This window comes from Fundulus heteroclitus, chromosome 14 (assembly GCF_011125445.2).
Source record: "Fundulus heteroclitus isolate FHET01 chromosome 14, MU-UCD_Fhet_4.1, whole genome shotgun sequence".
Classification (NCBI taxonomy): domain Eukaryota; kingdom Metazoa; phylum Chordata; class Actinopteri; order Cyprinodontiformes; family Fundulidae; genus Fundulus; species Fundulus heteroclitus.
In genome coordinates, this window is record NC_046374.1 from 6,682,600 (window position 1) to 6,709,539 (window position 26,940).

The 26,940-nt window shown below is 40.1% G+C and overlaps 1 protein-coding gene across 1 annotated transcript in view; it reads right to left on the reverse strand.

Annotated features, from left to right (window-relative positions):
- pde5ab (phosphodiesterase 5A, cGMP-specific, b) overlaps positions 1-22,236 on the reverse strand; it is a 121,669-nt gene extending 99,433 nt beyond the window's left edge. Inside the window, exon 1 of the mRNA XM_036146183.1 lies at positions 22,031-22,236. Coding sequence (XP_036002076.1) covers positions 22,031-22,035 — 5 coding nt within the window. The 5' untranslated portion in view covers positions 22,036-22,236. The remainder of the gene's footprint in view (positions 1-22,030) is intronic.
- Between the last annotated feature and the right edge of the window lie 4,704 nt (positions 22,237-26,940).

The following is a 26,940-nucleotide window of genomic DNA, read 5'->3' on the forward strand; positions in this document are numbered from 1 at the left end:
TAAAAATATTATTTAACTTCTTTTAAGGTTTAATTAAACTGTTAAACTTTTTCAAAGTTTAATGAAGTTGTTTTAAGTTTATCGGGGGAAAAAAACTTACAAGCTTTTAAAGTTCCACACTTTTTCTAAAGTTTATCAGAAAACGTTATTAAACCTTTATGTAATGTGAAATGTCATCTTGGATGCCATTCCTTGTCTGTCTGGCAGTCATCTTTGAGTTTGAATAAAAATGAGTCCATAGATTGGCTGGCTTTATTTTTTTAGCTGTACATGCTAAAAATGTACAGCCTCCTGTGTGGAAAATTGTAAAATAACTTGGGCAAACTTTTCAAAAAACTCTCTGAGAATCACATTTTCTTGCCTCACCGAGTTGGAAAACCATTCTCCTATCTATATTGAAGCAGCATTTCCTTTTCTTTGACATAATTTTCATTTTATTCTGTATAGCTATATCAAAAGCCTTTTCTTTTTATTTTATGAGCATCGTGCGCATCTTGGTCATGAATTGGATGCTGCTGCATATTTTAACTAACAGCTGGTGCAGCTCTGTGACGATGACTGAAGTTGTACTTTCTTTATGTTACAGAAAAGCGCCTGTAGAATAAATTTCTTGACTTTTCGTAATTTGACTCAGTCGAATGCGGAACATTGTTGCAATTTGTGGAACACAGGAGTGAAAAATGTGGCACAGTTCCACACAAATTGGGACATCTGGTTAACATATTTACAGTGTTCAACCACATTCAATCTAAGTTAATCAACGGAGAGACTGTTGATTAACATAGATGGTTCATCACCCAGGCTGCACAGTGCTGCAGTGGTTAGCACTGTTGCCATGCAGCAAGAAGGTCCTTCACTTGTCTTTCTGCATGGAGTTTGCATGTTCTTCCTGTGCATGCGTGGGTTCTCTCCGGGTACTCTGACTTTCTCCCACAGTCCAAAAAACATGACTGTTAGGTTAATTGGCTTCTCTAAATTCGTTGTGAGTGTGTGCATGAATGGTTGTCTGTCTCTGTGTTGCCCTGTGACAGACTGGCGACCTGTCCAGGGTGTACCCCGCCTCTCGCCCAGTGAACGCTGGAGATAGGCACCAGCACCCCCCGTGACCCCATGAGGGATTAAGCGGGTCAGAAAATGGATGGATGGATGGTTCATCACCCTCTACTGGCTGTCGGGAGAAAAACATACAGACTGTTTTTCTAATGTTAAGATGTAGGCAGGAGTCCTGGAGCCATTGAGACACTGATACCATAGCGCTAGAGAGAACAGCAGCAGCTTCACTTTTAGTTTTTGCATGAACATATAGTACAGTGTCATCAGCATATAATTGCATTTTTACAGTTTTACAAATATTGGGTAAATCATTGACATAAAGGCTAAATAGAATTGTTCCGAGTATTGATCCCTGTGGTACTTCAGCAGAGCAAGTAAGGAAGGTGGACTGTGAATTATCTATTTGAACTGCTTGCTTTCTGTTGGACAGATATGATTTGCAGAGGGCACTTTTAGAGAAATTAAACTGAGTTTACTTAGCCAGCAGAACATTATGGTTGATTGTATCAAAAGCACATTTTAAATCAAGGAATACAGCACCCACAAAGCTGCCTTTGTCCAGCTGTTGTGGTGGTAAAGAGAGAGCTGAGCCAAAAGGCGAAGCTCTCGATTTACCGGTCGATCTACGTTCCTACCCTCATTTATGGTCACGAGCTTTGGGTCGTGACCGAAAGAACGAGATCCCGGATACAAGCGGCTGAAATGAGTTTTCTCCGTAGTGTGTCTGGGCTCTCCCTTAGAGATAGGGTGAGGAGCTCAGTCATCCGGGGAGGACTCAGAGTAGAGCCGCTGCTCCTCCACGTCCAGAGGAGCCAGTTGAGGTGGCTCGGGCATCTGGTCAGGATGCCTCCTGGACGCCTCCCTGGTGAGGTGTTCCGGGCACGTCCCACCGGGAGGAGACCCAGGGGAAGACCCAGGACACGCTGGAGGGACTATGTCTCTCGGCTGGCCTGGGAACGCCTTGGGATTCCTCCTGAGGAGCTGGCCCAAGTGGCTGGGGAGAGGGACGTCTGGGCCTCCCTACTGAGGCTGCTACCCCCGCAACCCGACCCCAGATAAGCGGAAGAAAACGGATGTATGGATGGATCATTTAATGCACTATTTACTTTAATCTGAAGATTTGTGGCATGATCATGATTGTTGTGCGTAGTAGCTTATTTAAATTTTCCCATATTAAGTTTCCATTCCCATTTGCTCTTTTTATGACATCAATGTAGAAATCAGCTTTTGCTTTACGTATATGCTTAATCGTACGATTAGATGCTATTCCTGTTTTCTTAGATTTCTTAGTCAGCCTTCTATCACCTGAAGAATATAGAATAATATAAAAGGATTAATGTCCCATCAGGATCTTGAAAAACTCATCCATGCAAATATGCAATGGTGACCTTACATCCATCCATCCATCCATTTTCTGACCCGCTTAATCCCTCATGGGGTCACGAGGGGTGCTGGTGCCCATCTCCAGCGTTCACTGGGCGAGAGGCAGGGTACACCGTGGACAGGTCGCCAGTCTGTTGCAGGACGTTGACCTTACAGGTATGCCTAAACAGTCAGACAGCTGCAGCTGATCCAGAACGTTGGCTCCTGCATCCTCACTCAAGAAAGTAGAGCACATCACCCCAGTTCTAAAGTCCTTACACTGGCTCCCTGTATCTCAGAGAATAGACTTTAAAATACTTCTGTTAGTCTATAATTCACTGAATGACTTAGCACCAAAATATATCAGACTTATTGTCAGTGTATGAACCCCCTAGACCACTCAGGTCTTTATATCCTTTTTTGTCCTGTCTGTCTCTGTGTTGCCCTGTGATAGACTGGTGACCTGTCTAGGGTGTACCTCACCTCTCGCCAATTGACAACTGGAGATAGGCACCAGCACTGTTTTTAAAATCATTCATATTTGCTCTGTTTTCTGTTTTTATTAAAATTTTCCTACATTTTATTTCAACTATTTTTTTAACTTGCTTTTATTCAATTTTTACTTTCCTATGTTTTAATCATGTAAAGCACTTTGCATTGTCCTTGTACTGAAATGTGCTTTACAAATAAATTTGCCTTTACCTTGCCTTACCTAAAAGATGTTCCATTTACACATACAGGGCCTGAGCTTCAAAAGGTTTGCACGTATTGAAAAGTGCAAATTAATTATCATGTGCAACGCTGATCTTCATACCAGGTGCAAAGCAATTTGCTTGTATATAATTTGCGGAACCGTGGGTGCTAACATTTTTTGTGTCTGCCTTCATGAATATACAACAAGCCACCATTACAGCTGTTGTTGTGCAACATTAAGTTCTCAGACAGAAAACAGCAAAATCGGGGACATTTCCAGGGACAGCTTTAATATGTCGTTCAAAACGGGGTTGTCCTGATTAATCTGGAATGTCTGATTACTCTATGTAACAAAACATTAGGCAGGGCAGCGAGAGAGAGGGAGGGAGTGCCTTGAGTGCGCATCCATAAAATGTGGCAAGAGGGATTATTTCCCTCCCTCAATGTTCCTACATAGAATAAATACAAACGGGGATATGTTCATTTCCTATGTAAATCAGATTTGTCATCTGTAATATTACTGTATTAAACTCAGAAAAGTTAAAATAAAAAAAAGTTGGGTCTTCCGTCATTATGTAGTTAAACAGTTTTTGCTTCTGCGGACAAAAAACATTTTCCCACCTTTTTTTTATAGTAATAACTAAAATTGTTTCTAATAAAAGGAAAACTTAAATAGCAATTCTCTACTGTCTGTTGTCCCATTGTGGAACAATGAAGGAATTTCTTATCTTAGCTCGTCATTAAATGGTTTTGTGCACCTGGGTGTCTGGAGAGATTATGTGATGACTGTTTCTGGTTGGATTCAGAAATTGAAACATTCCTTAGAAGTTCACCTTTCTTTTTCAGCAGCTTCCAAACTGCTGTAGCACAGAATTTACCCAATTCAATGAGGTGGACTGAACTGGTTTTGCACGTGTTATGCATTCCAGACCCAATCTTTGAAGATCACCCACAACATGCCCACTTATTGCACCCGCAATTTCTTTCCAGGCCACATAATTTAGTGCTTCTTATTTGGAATATTTGAGAATCAGGGACTTTTCTCGTATAGTTTCCAAAGACTTTGTATTGCAGCCCATCTCTTCTGGCTGTGGTCCTGATCCCACTGTGGACCATCTGACCCTGCTGATATATCAGTGATGAAACCAAAGTAGAACACTCTGGTCTAAACTCAAAGCATCTTGTTTGGACAAAAGCAGGTACTACTCATCACCTGGCACCATTCTTAGAGTAAATCATGGCGGTGCCAGAATCATGATGCAGGGATTAAAAGCAAAGCTTTTGAATATTTTATGTACAGTCATATTTTAAATTAGAATGTTATTGAAAATTATTTTATTTCAGCAACTCTAATCTAACCCATTAAGTGAAGGAAAATAGAGCAAATACACACCCTTCCCCTACCTAATTACAAGCATGTTCTAGGTTGGTTGTGGTTAAATATTCTGCTGTTAATTCAGATACATTTGCAAAATGCCAATTGTGCTGATTATTCCAACATTATCAGATAATGTCTATTCTGTAGGTTTAAAGGTGCATTGGCACATTATATTCCTCTTCAAAATGAATACGCCAGTAGCTTACCTCTGGTTGCATACAAAGTTTTTCTAAATTACAGCATCCTGCTGGCGTATTGTTTGTTATTTCTGTCTTTTTTGCTTTGTTTCTGCTCACTTTGTTTGTAAATAAAGCCCTTCTGTGTATATTTACCATAGCAACAAGCTGAAGCAATGGGGGTAAGTGAGTGTCAAACTCCCAGCAGAGTTACGAAAAAATAATAAAATTCCAAGATCAGTCGCAAAAAAGAACCAAAAGAATGTTGGATACCAAGAGGGATAAGACTTGAATAGCGCTGGGAATACAGTATGAATGTTAGTGTTCACTAAAGCAGAAGCTAAAGGTGAGGAAGCATTGAGATGTTGCCACAAAATTGATGGATATATGAGTAAATGTCTTTGCTAATAGTGCTACTAGTGTTAGTAGTGCTTTTAAGCTTCATTCTGACAGGATTAGTTTTACCTAGGCACCACATGCCATTTGTAATAATTACGATGATTGTCTGTGTTGCTAATCCTGTACGAGTCATCCATGTCAATAATTTGTAAAGTAAAAATTACCCTACAAGTTACCTACTATATTTTGCTGCACTCCAAGTTCCTGTCATAATAGTAGAATAGGCATTCCTGTGATTTCTACAGAAATTGGGGGTTACATTATGCGATTAGCAGTTTCATATTCCCCGAGCACATCTTTATTTGCTTTTGGCAAATATTTGAGGCTTTTGAGTGTTTAGAAAACACCATAACATTCAGCATCAAAAAAAGAAAAGGCTGGAGAGAAGGAGCGACCAGAGCAGATCCAAATGTGGATCCCATCATGCATTGCACTGTGGTATGACTCTGTTACACAGCTGGCTAGCGCTGGCAGTAACATCACTGAGTGACTGTAACGGAGTACACAGTGCGTTAAAATCATGTCCAGGAGATGTCTGTAAATTTCAGTTTGAATAGGTCGGGTTGGTCTTTGACCACGCCGAGCTATGGCTTCTCCGTGAGGCATTGCAGCGCTCTATAAAATAGCTGTCAATGGCCACCATCTGGCTTTCTGCTAGTTCTGTGGTACTGCTGGCAGATGATGCCTGTTCATGTCTGCTCATTGCGCCCGGTGTTGGAATTCTATTTGGGCTCAAAAAGGACTATCAAAACATTATCAGGACGGACGCTTGGTGTATATAGCCTTTTTTTTTGTATCATGATCAACTGTTTCTTTAGTCTTTTTGTATAGGCATATAATGTGCCTATGCACTTAATGTAGCTGATTCAGCTTGCTGAAGGCAGTTGTCTATAACAGTATTTCTGTGCTTGAAGGTCAACAGAATACCAAACACAGCACCTTGCAAAAGTATCCATACCATTACATTATAACCACAAAAAACATACATGTGTTTTAACTGAGAAACAAACATAGTTCATTACCGAAGTGGAAGGAAAATGATAAACTATTTTCATGTTGCAAGTTGTAGATAAGGCCCACACTGGAGCCAGTAAGAATCTGTTAAAGGAGAGTTTTCCTTCCCACTGTCACTACATGCATGCATAGTTTGAGGGACCACGGCAAAGTCAATGACACAATGCAGGAAACTGTCCGCTGTCACTATGTGGTTGTTCAGGAAACAGGCTTGCTGCAAAGTCAGTGTCCTAATGCAGTCAGCTGGGTTCCTTAAACAGAAAACTTTCTACCACTCTAATGATAAACTGAACTTAACGGTTCCATACCTAGGATAACAAGGGATTAAATGATGTAGACAATGTATGACTGGATTGAATTGGGAATATATAAATGTGTATATTTATGATAGGTTGGTTTTGCAATGTGCCTTGAGCCGACTTTAGTTGTGAATTGTGCAAAAATAAATAAGCGGAATCGAATAGAAATGCTGTCACTTTACTGTAAAGAATTACATGAAGGTGGACACCTGGAGTGAGTTTAAACAAATTACAGTTATGTTTAGATAGAAATGAGAGCTTATAGTAAACTCAGAGGAGATTACAAACTAAGGCTTTTATTTAATTTAAAAGTCACATGGACCGTACAATTGCTGACTTGGATCAGTTAAGTTTGTGTTGTTATATTCTGCTGGGCAAAGTTTGTTTTGTCTCAGTCTGTCAAACAAAATTGAAGTGCCCAGGGAAGCACAAAGAATGTCAGGAATCCAGTCTAAATGTAGCCATTTAGTTCTTTTAATCTCCTGAATTGCCACTTCTTCTGAGCACATCGTGTGTCTTAAATACAATTGGAGGTTTCTTTTCTTTCCACTGTCATGTGGCACTGGTCTAATCAGTTTGACAGCTTCATGTTTCTTGTGAGTTCTTAACAGCAGCTGGGATATATTCTTCTGACCATAAACTTCATCTAACAGCCGTTTTAACTTGCAAGTCTTTTCTGCCGGCAGTCTTGCTGTGCGCATGTTTGTTTTGGTTGTGTTTTGGTGTACCCACAATGACCAGCGTTGTAATCTGCTTCCTGCATTTGGTTCTCTGATTTTGGGCAGACCTGAACTTTCTTCTGTGATCAGCACTAATGTTCACATTCACGTTTGCCCACTTGAATCAAACTTTCCAGGCAAACAGCTAGATATGAATTTATCAAGGCTGGAGTGAAATCACTCAGAGGTGCAATATTCCATCATTTAAGTAATGATACATACTATGTACCTATACAATTGTGCGGGTCATTTGCCCCAAGGAATGACAAATATCAATGGCACCTGCCTCATAAATAATGCTCATGTGGTGCATAAACCCTGGTCTTCCGCAGCACGTAATAACAATAACATATAAAATACATTACCGATTTTTTTCAATTAGAACTTTATGTTAATTCATCATAATTAAACATTCCTCAGAATTTATTCTGCCTAAAAGGTGTTGTGAAAAACTCCTTAAGCCAGAATCTGAATACAAATCACTGTTTCCAGTCGTTTTCTTCACATTTTGACACATGTATGGGAAACCAAATATGAGCTGCATGTCTTCCTGCTGTAACGAGTCCCAGTTTGTCTCATTTTTGGAGATTTGATTTTAACCTCAGATTCTTTGTTAAAGCGTGTGTCCTGAAATGGAAATTTGGAAATAATACGATGGAATCTTAGTCCCATCCCTGTCACTTCCAGTGGGAATACTCAGGGTAACACTGCCAGAGAGGACTTCAGTTACACCAAAAGAAGATATGAAGAAAAAAAAGAACAGAGGAATTTGGACCAAACAACAAAAACAAAATGATTCAAACACTCATCCATACTGTAACATCACACATTGTCTGCAGGTCTTTCGGGGTTTTTTTTTTCTTCCATGTGCAATGGTCATTCAAGAAGTGATGAAAAGCACATGGCCTTTGCTTATATGTTCCCAATAGAAAGTAATAACTTTCAACAAGGCTCGCAGGCCTAATCCAAATCTTGCTGGGGAGCAGAATCATTCATCAAACTGTTGCACCCAAAGGGTTTTAGCAGTGGAAAAAGAGCAAACATATCCTTACGTAAACACATGACTGTCTGTCGTGTTTATATCCAATCTGGCCTCTGAAATGTAGTATGGGCCCTGATGCAGTGAAAGATAGGCCAAACACTGTCCTTCCCATGTGCAAAAGTAAAAATATACCATAAATTGATAAGAAATGTTTTATATCTTTACACGTTTCCCCCCAAAATGTATGTTAAATATCCCAATATGTATTTTCGTGAAAAAAAAACGTCATCATTCATGATTTGATGTTATTAGCTATTCAGAAGCGTAGTGGCTTTCTTCTGTATGGTAAATGTTAAAGTTTATGAAAGTTGATACAATGCCAGAGCAAAAATTTCTCCATTGAGAGGAACATGGCAACACGGCTTGAGTTTGCAAAGTAACAACATACAATATATTTCACACACCTTAAACAAACTGTGAAACATAGATTTAGACCCCTTTTCCAGCAATGGAACCTGTGCACTATGCATTCATTGGGTCAGTCATCAACCTACATATATTGCTGATCATATGGAAGGTATTTTTAGAGATCTGTGCCGAAACAACAGCCTGCAAACCACATTTAACAGAATTTAAATTCTGAAGGAAAAAAATCAGAAAGGTCTCAAGGTTCACATCATTACTTGACTCGTGTCATAACTAATTAAAGATGCTTTATAGCAGTGAAGGCAAGCTGCTGGATGTGGTTCTCAAATTTTGGATTACTTTTTATAAACTGAAATATGAGACGCTTAAATGTGTCAGAAGTTACTGTTTACTTGTGGTAGTAGTCTTTTAACCGAGAGAGGAAATCAGTACACACACAGTCAAAGAAGCCTTCCCATTACATAGAATTGATGAATATTACAAAAGCAACAACATTTTCAGTCCAATCTTAATCTTCCAGACACATGAATGGTTGTTGTGGTGTTGGACCCAAACACAGGCAAGAGGCAGGTAGGACCATGATTCCAGTGTAATTAACTAAATAAAACAAATATATATATATAAAAAATGAGAGTCTTGAAGCAAGAAACCCAAAAGAAAGCAAAGCAGGAATCTTGGATAGAGGACAAAAACTGGAAAATAGGAAGAAGATTGGTTGGAGACACGGAGCTAAAAACTGCTGAGGCTAATCATTGGATGCAAAACAGGTGAGTCTAATTATGAGACTACAGCTACCTGGAAACCAGGACGAACTGCCGTAAAGAACCTAAACCAATACAAAAGGAAACATAGGGACAAATAAAGCAATAACCAACAGGACATAACAAAACATTAAAGAAACTCAGACTGCAAAACGTTTGAAAACACAGAAATATAAATGAATATATGGCAACAGAAAACTAACCACCAAAGTAACTGTGCTTCGAACCTTTTAACTCATGACAGCGATGTCCTCTGCGTGGTGAATAACTTGGTGTCAGGAACCAAAGGACTTTGTTTATTCGGTGTCTGTCATAGTCAGTTTCTGTTCATTATTATTTAATTTTAGGCTCCTGGGGATCCTGCAGTCTGTTTATATCTTGCACTTATTTAGTATTGGCTATTATCTGTAGATTCTTGTTTCTGTCCCTGGTTAAGTTTTCTATTCATTTTCAGTGTTTGTGGTTTATTTGTTGTTGTTCCATCTGCCCATGGACTAGAATTCAGATTGAATTCTGAACATGTACCATGGGGGATAAGTCTGGATGGGTTGTAAGCAAAGGAATTTCACATATCCACGCGGAGACAGCCTCTCACAGCAGGGATGCCTGCTATAAGCATTGACCACTCCTCACTATCTTACACTTCTTGTCTGGGACTCTGGAGGAGAGGGTAGCAGGGGAGACCAGCCAGCCATGCTCCATCATGGGGCTCGAAAGACCCACAAGCTGAGTAAAAATGTGCTTCTGTGAAACTCAGTCCCTGCTGTTTCGTTGGGACAACAAAAGCGGGAGATTCCGACCCAACCATGTTTTGGCTAGCCACAGAGCCACTAGCCCGCTGCTGAAATAACCAACGTTTTCCTGGACCACTGCTTTCCCTTGGACACCTAAAGTGAACGGAACTCACACGAGGCACCGACAGGTTTGTCAGAGAAATAAACAGGTAAAGTTAAATGGTTTATTTAGAAAGTTTACGTAATGCGTTTACATGGTGTTTTTAACACATGGAGCTGACCGACATAGCTCCCGTTAGCATTTTGATACCATTCCATAGCTAATGTGATTCCAGTGTGTTTCATGGTTATAACAAACATTATCTCCACCAGGGTTTTATGCACCGTTTGGGTATTGATGTTTATGTTATCCGGTTCACTCATTATGACTAGAATAAAGCTGAAGCTTTTTAAAGTTAGTGCCGAATGTCCGCTAGCCTAATGCTATTAGCTTCCGGTAACTTCCAGCTTCCTGGACATAGCTCTCAACTCTCACGCATTGACCGTGTGACACACGCATTTCACTAACTTCACACGCTCACACGCAACACATGGCATTTCACACGCAAACATGGAATTTCTCACGCATAAAAATCACAAAGCCCATCTGGGCTGCGGACGACAAAACTCTGCCTTCTGCTGAGCTGTTTCGGCTTCTTTCACAGCTTGTAGCCATCAGTAATTCCTGCTGCAGTTCGTGTTAACAGAGCAGCAGGAAGAGTGATCAGAGTTATGAATAATTTTAGTCTTAACAGTGGTGAAAGTGAGCCGGTAAGGTCCTGTACCGCGTACACAGGAGGAGGGGAGGGGGCGGAGCTGCTGCGAGATGACCGGTTCATTCAGAACCAGTCATGGCTGCACGCTGGATCATAAAAACAGTTCTGCTAACCAGATGCAGTTTAAAACGCCACTTGGTCAGTTTATAAGTTTCGTTTTTATTAATTCTGCATTTTTTAACTACATGCACCATATTTCTGTGCCTCCGCGCTTGCTCCTCTCTCTCCCCTCCTTTCTCTCGGAGCAGGAGCTTTCTGGGCGTCAGTGCGCCCAGAGCGCACTGACGAGAGCAGTAGAGATTTGTCTGGTCAGCGCGGCGACTGACTGAGAAACCTGTCGCTGTGAAAGGTGATGAGAATGTTATAAACTGTAACAGTCTAGAAGTGCATTGAGCTGAAAAGAGGGAGACATCAGCAGCTGGATCGTGCGTAAAGACGCAGCGGGAACCTCTGTGTGCTTCAGTGTTGCTGCTGAGGGTAAAATGTTGACCATAAAGGCTTGATGAAACTCAGCCTGATTCACCAATCAGGTTATAGATTTACAATGATAAACAACCCATAGATGAATGTGTAACAGTATAATAATTCGGTCAATAATTAAAATCTACTTAATTTTATTCAGTATTATTTGAACAATTGTGTATTTTTTTATGTTTTAATCCATTAACTGAACAATAAAGTATTAATACGTCTCTTTCTCTTTTTAACACAAGTAATACATGTCTACTTCATTGTCTGGTGGGATAAAAATGAGATGGAGTTGACTCCACCGGCTCTTCCAGGGTCCGGTTAGCCCCGCCCCCAAACAAGCCCCGCCCCCAAATTAGCATAATCTCACTCCTAACTTTTGATAAAAGTTGAGAGGTCTGTTCCTGGATATGCAACTACGATTCGTTTCAAGCATAAGGTTTGTTTCGTTTCACTCCACCATCGTTCGATAATGCTATGAGCATTATCACTGCATTAATATGGAATATTAATTTTAGGATTAGCCGATTTTACTGACCAATTGCTAGCCTCCCAGATGTATAATCACATTAATAAAATCCTAAAGTTAATGATTTCACTGAGAAAATCTTTCTTTAAGATGTTATTTTATCAAATAATGTTTTGTTTAACTCAGAATTGCATTGTGAATGGGTTGAAAAACCAAACCAAATGTTGTCCTGAATTAGTTAAGCTAATTTCAGCTCATTCCATAGTCTTTAAGATGAACTTTGGTTCTTTAACTCAGGTAAAATATAATTTTATCAAATCATGTTTTGTTTAACTCAGGATTTGCATTTTGAATGGGTTGAAACACATACCAAATGTTCTGAATTATTTAAGCTAATTTAACCTCAATTCACATTCTTTAAGATGAACTTTGGTTCTTTACCTTATACCTTATGCACCTCTCCTTCTTTTGGCACCTTCTTTTTGTTTATTAAGCCGATGTGTGACAAGTAAATTTCTCCAATGTGAGATCAATAAAGCCCTATCTTATCTTATCTAATTCTATCTTATCTTATCTTTAACTCAGATCTGCAGTGAACCAGGATTCGCCGAATAATTCTGATGATGATCAACCACTTTATTTTGTCCTTTGTTTCTTTTGTATGTACATAGTTCCTTAACTTCTTTTTATCTTCAATTTGCTTAGTAGTTTTAATTAAGTTTCACTAGGAGAGGATTTGTTGATTGAAATATATTGTTAATTCAGATAAACAGCATTATATAGTGATGTTCTCTGGATGTTCATTGTATTTCTGTTAATACATTTTTGAACTTGAAGAGAAGTTGTCACTCATTTATTCTATATGTGTGCAGAGTTTGCTGTTAAAAGAATGCCAGTGCTCGAATTCATCCCTTTTAACTATTGTCCTGATATCAGCTCTATAGCTGATATTCACCGGACAATACCTAACAGATAGAGTTATTTATTAAATATTAATTAACTTTAAAACAGTGTGTAATTGCATAACATTGTAGATCTGTCAGGCCTTTGCTTTCCTGCCTGTTCTTAGTTTGGTTAGTGTATTCTTTGGTTATATTCTGTAATTTTGCATGTATTCCTGTTAGGTTCTGTTCCCGTTCTGTCTTTACCATGTCATTGCTCTCACTCCCTCCCTCTAACCTCTATGGTTAATTCCTCCACCGATCTTTCCTTTTGTCTACTCCCCTATATAGCCAGTCTGCCATACTCAGTTGTCAGGCCATTTGTTATGCTACCTGGTTCTGGTCACCATCTTGCTGTGTTCCTGGTTCCGGTTTACCCAGTCTGCCTGTAAGCCGTCATTTTCACTATTGAATAAACATCTGTTACTTCAAACAAACAAACTCCTGACACAAGGAGTTATCGATAAAATAGTTGCAGTGAGGCAAAAAAAATAAAAAGTGAAAGAAAAATGTTTGTCACAGTGGCTGATGGTATGTAATATGAGAAAGAGAAAAAAGCTGTGATTGAAAACAGTTTAAAATCATCAGTCTTTTATTTCAGTTTATCTGAGTAAGTGTGGTCAGCAATACAACCACAATACAAATGCTGCTTCTAGAAATTAAAGTTACCCACTTTCAATGAGTTTACAAATGTACACCAGGTACATTAATGGTGCAGCTGTACCACTAAACAGAACTAGTTGCATTGATTCATTGTTTTAAATATATTGATAATTATTAATGCCGTCATTAAGCCAACTGTGGGAAAAAGAAAAATTAACAATCCCAACCACACTTCCTGGGCCTTCCAATTATCATCAGTTTCTAATTTTCACCACAACTCACAGCTATCATTTTATTCATGATACAAATAAATAAATGCCCCTCCCTAAGCGGAAGTAGGTAAACTATTCAACAACATTTTTTGTTTTGTTTTTTTAGTTTCCTTCCAGTTTTTTGTGTTTCCTTTCAGTTTTTTTTAACTTCCTTCAATTCTTTTTTTGCTTTCTTTCAGTTTAAAATCAGCTTCAACAAAGACTACCTCAATTACTAAAAATTTTCTTGAGAAAAGCTCCACTGCTGGAGTGACTGTATAAACATCATCATCATGTGTTTTGGTTGCATTTAGTCCCTTGTCATTATTTAGGTTTTTGCTTGTTTGTTTTGGACTTTTCGGGACTTGTCTAGAATCAGCTCTGTCACCTCTTAGCCACAGAAACCCTCCAATTAGTCCTCAGTTACCAGTCATCAGCCCAGACCAGTTCCACCTGCTGTCACTAATCCATTCTTACTCCGCTCACCTGTTCCCCAGCCTTCATAAAACTGCTTCACTCACCCACCAACTGCCAGATCATCTCATCTTGTCAAGCACTGCTGGTTCCACCTGCATCTGGTCAGTCTGGTTCTGTATGTCTGCCTCATCTACCACAACTCAACCGCTACAATAAACCTTTTAAACATAACTGTGTCTGGTAGGAATATCGGGTTCTTTGAGCACTGTTCATTACACTTGTGCTGGACTGGAAGATCTTTAAACAGCACGTAGCTCACTTTTTGTTCATTTGTCTTGTTGTGCAGTTATACAGTGTTTAAAGTTATTTAATGTTTAATAAATAACTCTCTGTTTGTTTAAGTATTGTCTGGTGATAATCAGCTCTTAAGCTAATATCAGGACAATGGTTGAAAGGGATGAATTCTAGCACTAGCGATCTTTTAACAGCAAACTCTGCACACACATAGAATAAAGGAGTGACAACTTCTTCAAGTTCAAGAATTTATTAACAGAAATTAAATAAACATCCAGAGAACATCACTATATAACACTGTTTATTTGAATAAAAACTATATTTCAATCAATAAATCCTCTATTTTACTAGTGAAACTTAACTAAACTACTAAGCAAAATGAAGATAAAAAGAAACTAAGCTAAGGAACTATTTACATAAAAACAAAACAAAAGACAAAACAAAACTGGTTGATCATAATCAGAATAGTTCAGTGAATCCTGGTTCACTGCAGATCTGACGTAAGAAAAACATGGAATGGAGTTAAATTAGCTTAACTAATTCGGAACAACATTTGGCATGTTTTCAATCCATTCACAATGCAAATCCTGAGTTACACAAAACATTATTTGAGGAAATAACATGGTAAAGAATTTATTTGCTCAGTAAAATAATTTACTTTAGGGTGCTCGATTTTATCAATGTGATTCTACCTCCGGGAGCTGGGGTCGCTGCAGCGATCGGTCGCTAAAATTGGTTACACCCAAAGTTAACCAAAATGCCTTTAAATCGGCATTAATACTCCTTATTAATGTGGGAATAAGGCTCATAGCACTATCGAACAATGGCGGAGCGAAACGAACAAGCCTTATACTTCTTCTGTTGAATAACCAGAAATCAGAAGTTACCAGAAGCTAAATAGCATTTTGGCTACAAATTTCAGCGCTAACTTTAAAGACTTGGCTTTATTTTTAACCATAATGAGTGAGCCAGTTAACATGAACATTAATATCCCATCAGTGTATGAAACCCCTGTGGAGATAACGTTTGTTATAACCATAAAAACACACTCGAATCATATCGGCAATGGCCTGATACAGAATGCTAGCATGAGCTACCTCCGTTAGCCCTATGTGTTGAAAACACCATCTAAACGCATTACACAAGCATTTCCCAATGATTGTGTAACCTTTCCCTCGAGCTTCTCTGCCAAGTCGGTGCCTCGTGTGAGTCTGGTCCACTTTGGCCATCCAAGGAAGGACAATAGAAAAGCAGGGAAAATCGTTGGTCTGTTAAGCAGCGGGCTAGCCTGTGGCTCTGCAGTCTAGCAGCAGCATGTGGTCGAGGGGGTGGCCTTGACCGATGCTCCATGCAGTCTCTATTTCAGCTCTCACTTTCTCTCAGCGTGGGAAGTGGGTAAAGGAGGCTGATCGGCACTGTCTCAAGTCACCTTTCTTGTAACAGCTGAAGAGAAATAAACAAAGCCGTTTTTGGCATGGAGGGATTCCTTCCTCCTGCACCTGACACTGAAGTTAAGACAGCAGACTTAACTCTGATTTGCCCGGTTATATCCTGTGGGCGAAGAGGGATTTCTCCCAGGTACTGGCTTGTGTGTCTTTCCTGGCCTCGTGAGGCCTTATGGTTCAGGCCAGCCTCCCTCCTCCTTTGTCTCAGGCAGGAAGAAAGTGAAGACTGGGTGACAACCCCCTCTCCTCGAGGGCTCCAGGGAGAAAGTGATGGTCATCTGAGAGTCTGGTCAGAAGTGCTCTGACCTTTTGTCTGTGGGGAGTGGTCTGTAGCATGGACCCTGCTGGGAGGGCAGATCCTTGGTGCCTGTGAGGGTCCTAAACTCCTGTTGCTTAAAATCCATTTTGATTCCTTCCCCATGTCACACATTGTTCAAAATTAACACAATTTAGCCATGATGTGATGGCGTAACAGTCTTTAATTGGATACCGAGCAACTTCAGTTACAAGTTATTGTTATGATCTTGCCCTGTCTTCCATGTTTTTCCTACCATTTCTTAGCTGCTCTGCTCATTGGCAGAAGCAGCGACACCTGTCTCTCTCCTAATTACCTTCATTTCTCCCCGCTGTAATCCTGCCTTTATATGCAGGTCTTCCACAGCCATTCCCTTCCAGATTATCGAAAGCCTTTCTGTCCAGCACGCATTGCCTTCATTGCCTGTTGTCCTGACCAGGTTTTCTCCTCTCTGAGCAGTCCTATCTCGCCTTGCCCTCGCTGGGACACCTCATCGGCTCACAGATGTCTGGACACAACCGTAAACGCTTTATTATTAATCCTGGTTCCCTGTCTGTTTGTAATTTTCTTTCAAACTCCATTCTTTTCCTGTTTCTCTTATAAATTCAGCTTTTACAGAGACAACTTCTGTTTTTAATGAAACACCATCCATATCACTAAGCTCCACTGCAGCTATCCCCTTTATCTCCATGAACTGCTGAACTTCTTCCCTCAGACAATAGAATAACTCACATGTATGCGGCGGTACACCAGATCTCCAGATTCTGACTGAAAGAACCTAGACTGCCATACATGTGCCACCAGGCCCTCTGACCACCACCAACAGGCAAAGCGGGTGAAGTGTCTTTCCCAAGGTCACAACAACTGAGACGGTTGGAGCAGGGGACTGAACCATCAACCAGCCGGTTACAGAACGGACACCCTAGTTCATAGGTGTCAAACTCAAGGCCCGCGGGCTGAATCCGGCCCGTCAAGGTAAATTATCCAGCCCTCAAGAGCCAATAAAAAAAGGCATATCATGTCATAAAGTAGAGGCATATATCCTTTTAAAGTGCATAAAGTGGCTAAAACTGTGCCTCCTGTAAGTGTAACTCACCCCAGTATCAACTTTTCTTGCAGATAAACTGTATAAACTGGGCCTAAGGTTGCTATTTCTATGTTACCGTGCATTTTTTATACTTCTATGTGAACTGGAATGAAATTATGAAATGAAAAGTATCGTCTATACACGTGCAACCGGCCCTTTTAATGACTTCATGACGTCAAAGTGGCCCCATATAGAAATTAGTTTGACACCCCTGCCCTAGTTCTTTCAAAATGACATAACTGGTCATGTGCAAGCATAAGATGAGATAGAGTATACAGGTGTCACTCATGGCGACAGCAATAAAAAAGAAAAGTGGATGCTGAATGTCACGTTTTTCAAGTGAAATAGATTAATGAATATTTTTGCATTAAAGAGAAAAGCTAACCCATGTGTGCAGTTCATGTGGAGCCACTGGCAGTGATGAAAAAATCCACTCTGGAGAGACATTATAGGAGTTATTTGACGATTATATATACATATATATATATATATATATATATATATATATATATTGCTTTTTATATTCACTTGAAATTGCATGGCATCCCAGATAAAAGGGTTCTGTATATGTCCAGGAGGCCGAAGGTTCCCAACTCCTGTTGTAGAGACTCTGCTGAGAGACACAACCAACCTTCTTGCTATGACCGGTATTGATGTACCATCCTGGTGGAGTTGTAGTGCCTGTGCAATCTCTGCAGGGTCCAGGTATCCCCTAGTGCTACCTCTGGTGACCCTGAACCTGGTCAAAGGCAAAACTACTGAACACAGTCAAAACAAATGAGCAGGGGAAACTTCCTGAAGCCTCCACCCAAAGAACCCTTCCTGTTTTTGGGGTCTTCTAATTGTTTATTCCATTGACACCAGAACAGTCGACACTAATAACAACCCTCTGTGCTACTAAACTAACCTGCTAAAAATTCCAGACGTTTAACCAGTGTTGTATAGTAACGAAGTAAAAATACTTCACTACTGTACTTAAGTATATTTTGGAGTACTTTATACTTTTCTCGAGTATAACATCTTTTGATAACTTTTACTTTTACTTCACTATATTTCCGAACTTAATTGCAGACTTTTACTCCAATACATTTTCAATGTTTGGTTTAGTTACTCGTTACAAAAAGAGAGAGAAACAAGTGTTTTGACCCCACCTACTGATTGACTACGACAAAGTCGGGACTTGCCTGGTCTTGTTCATCACCACTAACAGGATATGAAGCTGGTTCAGTAGTAAAGCAGGTTAAATTAACCTTGTGGTATAGGTAAAGCATCTAGCAGAGAGTCCTAATTTTCTCAACTAAATGATAACCTGCAGGTGTATCTATTAGCAGGTTTACCACTTCCTGTAGTTTAACTAAACCTGGTTTATCACTTCACCATGTTCTTAGTATACACCCCGTGGTCTAAATTTTGCCTGCACTTGGTTGTGTACAATTTTAGAGTGCATAGCACTGACCTTACTTGAAGAAGGAAAACTTAAAGCTTACAAAAAGGTTGTATTTTCTGTCTAAACTTGGTATAAATTTCTCCTGCACTTGGTTGTTTATATTATTTTAAGGGAATTTGACTTTCAAGGTTTACCAACATCTAAAAAAGGTCATTCAAACTGCATTTGCTTTGTTTTACTTTTTACTTAAGTACAATACATTTCACATACTTTAAGACTTTAACTCAAGTAACATTTCAGTCAGTGACTTGGACTTTTACCAAAGTCATATTTTGGAGAGGTACTTATACTTTTACTTGACTCCGAGATTTCAGTACTTTATACAACACTGCGTTTAACAGAATTAATGTTATACACTGTCCTATCCTTGCTGAAGAAAAGCATCCCCACAGCATGATTCTGCCACTACCATGTTTCACAATGGGAATGCGGTGCGCTGAGGGTGATGTGAAGTGGATCTATTCCACTACACACAGTGCTTTGCATGTTGGCAAAAAAGTTACATTTTGGTTTCAGATCAGAGCTCATTCTTCCAAGTGCTGGCTTTGTCTCCCACATCGTTTGTGGCAAAACAAACATGACTTTTTCTGCCTCTCTTTCAACAATGGCTTTTTTTTTTTGCCGCTCTTCCATAATGTAAACTAGTACTTGACTTGTCAACATAACTTCACACCCGAGCTCTGGATTTATGCAGCTCCTCCAAACTTGCTGTGGCTGCTTCTCTGATTAAAGACCACCTTGTCCAGCTTATTATATAAGTGTTTGGGTTCTCACATGACAAAATGTGAAAAGTCTCAAATGAAGCAAATTCCCATCCTAGCTGGCAACCCCTTTTAAACAACATATCAGGAGACCAGCTGCCAGAAGCTCATCAGTAAAAAATGTTTCCACTTTCCATCATTTGCCATCAAACCTCTAATTCCTCCACCTTACACACATCAAGGCCAAAACTAAAAACAACCCAGTGTGCTCCATTTCATCCCATTCCCACATGCTTTGAAACAGTAGATAAACATCTCTGATCCCATGTGATAAAAACAAAGCAAAAAGGCCTCTTGAGATATTTCCACTATTAAGCAGGCCACATTGCAGGCCTAGCCGAAGAGTACACAGAGGCCTTATATAGTCACGACAAACTCATCCTCTTGCTCGAGCGGCCCGGGGTAACCTCTCCAAAGCTCTGAGATAGGCCACAAGAGCTGAGGAGCTGTTTTAGAAGCAAAAAGGGAAAAAATGTTCAGAAAAATGTCCTGAGCTCAGATGTGAAATATGTGAAGAAACCCCAGAGTTTGTGCGAGCTAAATTATATGAGACAGAGGTTAAGCGAGAGTAAAAAAATGAAAAAGAAACAAAAAGCATGGGGAACAGCAGACTGAGAGCACAAATTAACAAAACTGACAGATCCAGAAGTCAAATGCTTCTTCTTTGGCCGACTCTGATCTCCTGCTAATCTGGGAGGAGTCTGGGTTAAAGGTGATGATTTGCTGGCTTGGCTTCTCAAGATCTGTAACTCTGCCCACAAGTCCCACAACCTCCATGGGAAGTGAAATGCTGATGTTTTAGTTTTCTTTTTTGGACAGCAAGTGTTTAATTTTAGAAGGATTTTATCTAAGTATGTCATGGTTAGGGAATAAAAAAATAAAGTTGTTTCGTAAAATCTAAATAAAAAGATGTAGCCTAGATTTTCATTCATCTCCCCCTTTCACTATGAGACCCCTAAATAAGATCCAGGACAGCCAGGTTCCTTCACTACTCACATACAGTGCCTTGCAAAAGTATTCACCCCCTTTGGCACTTGCCAACAACTTTGAAGATTGATTATTTTTTATTGTGGAGAACAACAAACCAAACAAAATAACAGAAAACATTAGTGTGTCTAACTGTTCACCCCTACACCCCTAAAGTCAGTTATGTCCAGAGCCACCTTTTGCAGCGACTCAAGTCTCTTTGGATCAGTCTCCATGATCTCAGCACATCTGGCCTCTGGGATTTCTGTCCATTCTTCAAGGCTAAACTGCTCACTTTTGAACAACGATCTTCAAGTCTAACCGCAGATTCTCAAATGCACAGGTCTGGACATTGACTAGGCCATCCCAACACATTTAAATGCTTCCCCTCAAACCACTGTAGTGTTGCTTTAGCAGCACGCTTCGGGTCATTGTCCTCCTGGAAGGTTAAATCACAGGGAGACTGACACCAGTTCTGATTCTGATGAACATCCTTGTATTTAGCACAACCCATCTTTCCCTTGAATTAGACCAGTCTCCCAGTCCCTGCTGCTGAAAAACATCCCCACAGCATGATGCTGCCACCACTGCGGGGATGGTGTTTTTGGGGGTGATAGGATGTGTTGGGTTTGTGCTAGGCATAACGTTTTCCTTTACAAATTCAAAGCATGCATTCTTATTCTTAACACTAAGGTGATGCTGAATCTTCTGAAACAGTGACTGCTGGCTGAACCATGTGGGTGTGGTGCAGTTTGCATACGGTTGACTATCACACATGCATGATTTGATTTGCTCCAAATATAATATGAATGATCTATGTCAAACAGGTCATTGGATTGAACTGGAATCAGAATCAACTGTTCTTCCCATTTTAAACAGCTTCCTTATCAGATCCACGCTTAATTTTTTGTGCTTTCTCATGGGCCACAATCTCACTGCTTCACCACATAATTGTGGTGAATCAGTGAGATTGACATCAAAGCTACAAGTTGTGTGAATGACCGTCCATGACAGTGAAGATTTCTTACTACCGCCTGATTGCTAACTTTTGGGGTGACTGGCAGGCTCGTTGGAGGTGTTGTGGTGGCGAAGCGGAGCGCTCATGGTCGCGACACAAGCCAGATCAGTGCTGAGGTCAGACGGCCATCCAGTACTGCTTGCACCTTTAGTAAAACTGTTATACTGTACTGTAATAAGAATTTTGTATCAGTGACATTATTAGACGTTAGAAATTACAGTGGGCCGGTCTGTTGCATAAGAACACATTAAAATAAAATGACAAATGTGGTTGGAATGGAGCAAAGTGTGAAAACGTTCACAGGGTGTAGATACTTTTGTCAGGGGCTGGACTCATGAAGTAAGAATGTTGGACAGAATCTGAAGTCGGGTTTTTTCAGCGGTGGTGGAGAAACAGCTCTTTTATTTCCTAAAATAAGGAACAAAAACCCCTCAAAATTGATAGCGCAGTAATAAAGTCTTACTCAGAGCAGCTTGCGCTTCAGCGAGCCAGCTCTTCCATTATGAAGTCAGATAGATTTAAAGCTGCTCTAACATCACACACGTCTACATGCTCTGAAGCACCCCAAACTGTTCCTCCTACTTCAAAAAGTGCAACACTGTCCCTCCCTCATCTTTTTGCCGAAATCGCACACAAACACACACACACACACACACACACACAGCCAAACAGGGAGCTGTCTCGTGGTTCTCTAAATGCAGTTGTGGTTTGCTGAAGCCAACTGCTGCCTCCATCTTCTTCTCAGCATCGTACTCACCCCATGGCAGGGCACAGATTTCCTCGTGGCTCCACCGAGGGGGTTTCCCTTCTCAGATGTCTCCTCAATGTTTTCACTCACTTTAGTTGCTTCCTTTTTTGGAACTTCAATGGGTACACTAAATAATTTACATGTGTTTTAAGTAGGCAGAGATGGGATCATTATTAGAACCAGAGTCTCATGCCGGGACCCTACCAGCCTGTGATGTCACACCTCCGTCCCCTTCAATAATCTCTGGTTTTCCGTCATCTCTCCCCCTCCTTCTCCTCTGTATCTGGGAGACTGCAGGCCTCTAGAGAGGCTGGCCACTCTCAAACCCCCTCCTACCATTCTCCTTTCTCAGAAGCCGGGATATCTATGCAATTTCTGACTCTCATATTTCCTTACAGCTGTGCTCCCTTGTAAGAAATGTGTTGTCATCTAAAATACTTTAAAAGTGGACTCTCATCATTTGTGACCGACAACAATAATTGGATTGTAGGAAACATCTGTTATTGTACGACTTAGGTACTAAGTACCTATACAGCAGTCCCAGAAGTCACCGGATGACCAAGAAGTTTGAAAACTATTTCAAAATTATTGAAACATCCACAGCGATGTGAATTTATATTTACAGTATTCTTGTGATTGCTTGTTCATATGTTTTAAATCAGTGAAGCAAATTTTAATATATATATATATATATATATATATATATATATATATATATATATATATATATATATATATATATATATATATATACTACCGTTTAAAAGTTTGGGGTCACATTGAAATGTCCTTATTTTTAAAGGAAAAGCACTGTACTTTTCAATGAAGATAACTTTAAACTAGTCTTAACTTTAAAGAAATACACTCTATACATTGCTAATGTGGTAAATGACTATTCTAGCTGCAAATGTCTGGTTTTTGGTGCAATATCTACATAGGTGTATAGAGGCCCATTTCCAGCAACTATCACTCCAGTGTTCTAATGGTACAATGTGTTTGCTCATTGGCTCAGAAGGCTAATTGATGATTAGAAAACCCTTGTGCAATCATGTTCACACATCTGAAAACAGTTTAGCTCGTTACAGAAGCTACAAAACTGACTTTCCTTTGAGCAGATTGTGATTCTGGAGCATCACATTTGTGGGGTCAATTAAACGCTCAAAATGGCCAGAAAAAGAGAACTTTCATCTGAAACTCGACAGTCTATTCTTGTTCTTAGAAATGAAGGCTATGCCATGCGAGAAATTGCTAAGAAATTGAAGATTTCCTACAACGGTGTGTACTACTCCCTTCAGAGGACAGCACAAACAGGCTCTAACCAGAGTAGAAAAAGAAGTGGGAGGCCGCGTTGCACAACTGAGCAAGAAGATAAGTACATTAGAGTCTCTAGTTTGAGAAACAGACACCTCACAGGACCCCAACTGGCATCTTCATTAAATAGTACCCGCAAAACACCAGTGTCAACATCTACAGTGAAGAGGCGGCTACGGGATTCTGGGCTTCAGGGCAGAGTGGCAAAGAAAAAGCCATATCTGAGACTGGCCAATAAAAGAAAAATATTAAGATGGGCAAAAGAACACAGACATTGGACAGAGGAAGACTAGAAAAAAGTGTTGTGGATGGATGAATTCAAGTTTGAGGTGTTTGGATCACAAAGAAGAACGCTTGTGAGACGTAGAACAAATGAAAAGATGCTGGAAGAATGCCTGACGCCATCTGTTAAGCATGGTGGAGGTAAAGTGATGGTCTGGGGTTGCTTTGGTGCTGATAAGGTGGGAGATTTGTACAGGGTAAAAGGGATTCTGAATAAGGAAGGCTGTCACTCCATTTTACAACGCCATGCCATACCCAGTGGACAGCGCTTGATTGGAGCCAATTTCATCCTACAACAGGACAATGACCCTAAACACACCTCCAAATTGTGCAAGAGCTATTTAGAGCAGCAGCTGGTATTCTATCAGTAATGGAGAGGCCAGCACAGTCACCAGATCTGAACCCCATTGAGCTGTTGTGGGAGCAGCTTGACCGTATGGTACGCAAGAAGTGCCCATCCAATCAATCCAACTTGTGGGAGCTGCTTCTGGAATCGTGGGGTGCAATTTCTCCAAATTACCTCAACAAATTAACAGCTAGAATGGTAAAGGTCTGCAATGCTGTAATTGCTGCAAATGGAGGATTCTTTGATGAACGCAAAGTTTGATGTAAAAAAAATCTTATTTCAAATACAAATCATTATTTCTAACCTTGTCAATGTCTTGACTCTATTTTCTATTCATTTCACAATGTGGTGGTGAATAAGTGTGACTTTTCATGGAAAACACAAAATTGTTTGGGTGACCCCAAACTTTTGAACAGTAGTGTATATATTACCTCAAATAACTGCTGTGAAACAGAGTGATAATGTGAAATACTGAGAGAAGGGTAAAACTGTATAATCTACATATTAAAGAAAAAAAACATGAAGTAGTTGGCAGAAGTAGCCCAATCAATGCCCCGTTCCTTGAAGGTGTCACGGGCGAACAAAACCCCAGGCCAGATGTAGCTACTATGATGAGAAAAACAGAATGGGAGAAAAGTTAAATTAACAGCAAATAATGCAAAATTGTAGAGTAGTAGGAGAAAGTAGCAGAGTGAGGTAAAGTGGCCTTTCTGTTTATATAGATCTTGATCTCCTCCAGCAGCCTAAGCCTACAGAAGCATAACAACAGATATAGCTCAGGATAACCTCAGCAACTCTGACTATAAGTTTTATCAAAAACAAAAGTTGTAAGCTTAGTCTTGAAAGTAGACAGGATGTTTGCCTCACAGACTGAAACTTAGGCTTAGCTCCCCAGGAGAGGAACCTGATAACTAAAGGACCTGCCTCCCATTCTACTTTTAGATCCACCAGTAGACCTGCAGCCTGAGAGCGAAGTGCTCTGTTAGGAACATACGGGGTAATCAGAGCTTTGATGTATGATGGAGCTTGATTATTAAGGGCTTTATACATGAGAAGGAGAATTTTATTTGATTTAACAGGGAGCCAATGAAGAGAAGCTAAATTTTGAGAAATATAATCCCTCTTGTTAATTTTCATCAGAACTCTTGCTACAGTATTTTGGATCAGCTGAAGGATTCAAACTGCATATTGTGGACTTCCTGATGGTAAAAAAAATAACAAATAAAGAGCATTGGACTGTTTTTTCAGCATCACTACTGCACAAAATATTTCTAATTTTGGCGATATTCCGGAGGTAAAAAAAGGAAACCCTGGAAACCTGTTTAATATGGGATTTAAATGACATGTTTTGGTAAAAAGTAAAACAGGTTGTTTTTTTTCTACGTTATTACCAGAGACCTATGCATCCTGATGATTGAGTGATTGATGAAGAACTTTATTTTTGGGGGACTCTGGTCCAAAGATTACAATTTCTTTCTTGTCAGAATTTAAAAGAAGGGAATATCATCAAGACATGCCTATAGTTGAAGTAATTGATTGGATTCATCAGGATTTATGGATCAATATAGCTTAATGTCATCAGCATAACAGTGGAAATTAATCCCATGCTGTCTGATAATTTGAACAATCAGAAGCATGTATACAGTAAAGAGAAGTGGCCCAAGGACTGAACCCTGTGGTACTCCACAAGCGGTACCCTAAAGTTTCAAGATTTATTATTAACATGAACAAACTGGAATCTGTCAGACAGATAAGATTTAAACCAGCCTAATGCTTTCACCTTAATCCCTACAGTATGCTCAAGTCTATGTAGGAGAATATTGTGATCAACTGTAGGACCTTCATGATGTGGGATGTCAGGGCAACAGCCCTAAAGTCATTGAGGACTGATCAGTGAGCTTTTTCGGTACAGGAGCAATGGAGGAGGTCTTCCACGACGTTGTAACCTTCTCCTTGGTCAGGTTTAAGAGGTGCTGTAGAATCCCAAAGAACTGTTCATCACAGGCCTTTAGGACTCTGGGGTAGACACCATCTGGACCTGCAGCCTTATTCCAGTTCAGTCTCTCTAGCTGCCTCTTCACTTTAAATTCTAGAGACAGAGAAGTGGAAGGCAGAGGCAAAGGGAGAGCAGCACCATCTTGTGATGAACAAACATGCAGAGCCAGAAGGGTCCATTGCGTGACATGGTGTAACATAGAAGTTTTGGCTGTGAGCAAGAGAGAGGGATGAGCTTGTTCCTGAACTGAACCTGTTGAAGAATGTGTTCAGCTCATTGGTTCTGTCCAGACTTCCATCTGTCCGATCCTCCTGCTTGAAGCCTGTGATCTTCTTCATCCCTGACCACACATCTCTTATATTGTTCTGCTGGAGCTTGCTCTCCAGCTTCTTCCTGTACACCTCCTTGCTTTCTTTGATCTTGACTTTAAATTTATTCTGCATACTCCTCTGTAATTCTTGGTCTCTCTTCCTGAAGGCTCTATTTTCTTTCTCATTTAGCAGTTCCAGGGTTTGTTGTCGGGGAAGCGTCTCAGTGTTCTGGTGAGGATGGTGTTGTCCACACAAAAATGTATATAGTCAGTTACACACTCAGTCATGGCATTGATGTCCTCTCCATGTGGCTGGCCTAGTGCATCTCAGTCTGCTGCCTCAAAGCTCCCCTCAAGGGCTTCCTCGGCTTCTTGTGACCATTTTCCAGCGGATGTGTTTACTACAGGTTGCCTTTGAGAAAGAGGCTTATGTTCTGAGGAGAGAAAAAGCAGATCGTGATTTGATTTGCCTAGAGGAGGTCTTGCCTCAGAGATGTATGAGTCTTTGACATTTGCATAAAACAAGACCAGAGTTTTATTTTCTCCAGCAGAGCAGGTGACTAACTGTTGAAAGTTGGATTTGCAGCAGAGTGAGGCATGATTAAAATCAACAAATATTGCCAGAAAAGCATTTGGATGTTGTGTCTGTAGCTTATCCACAACTGAGATGATGA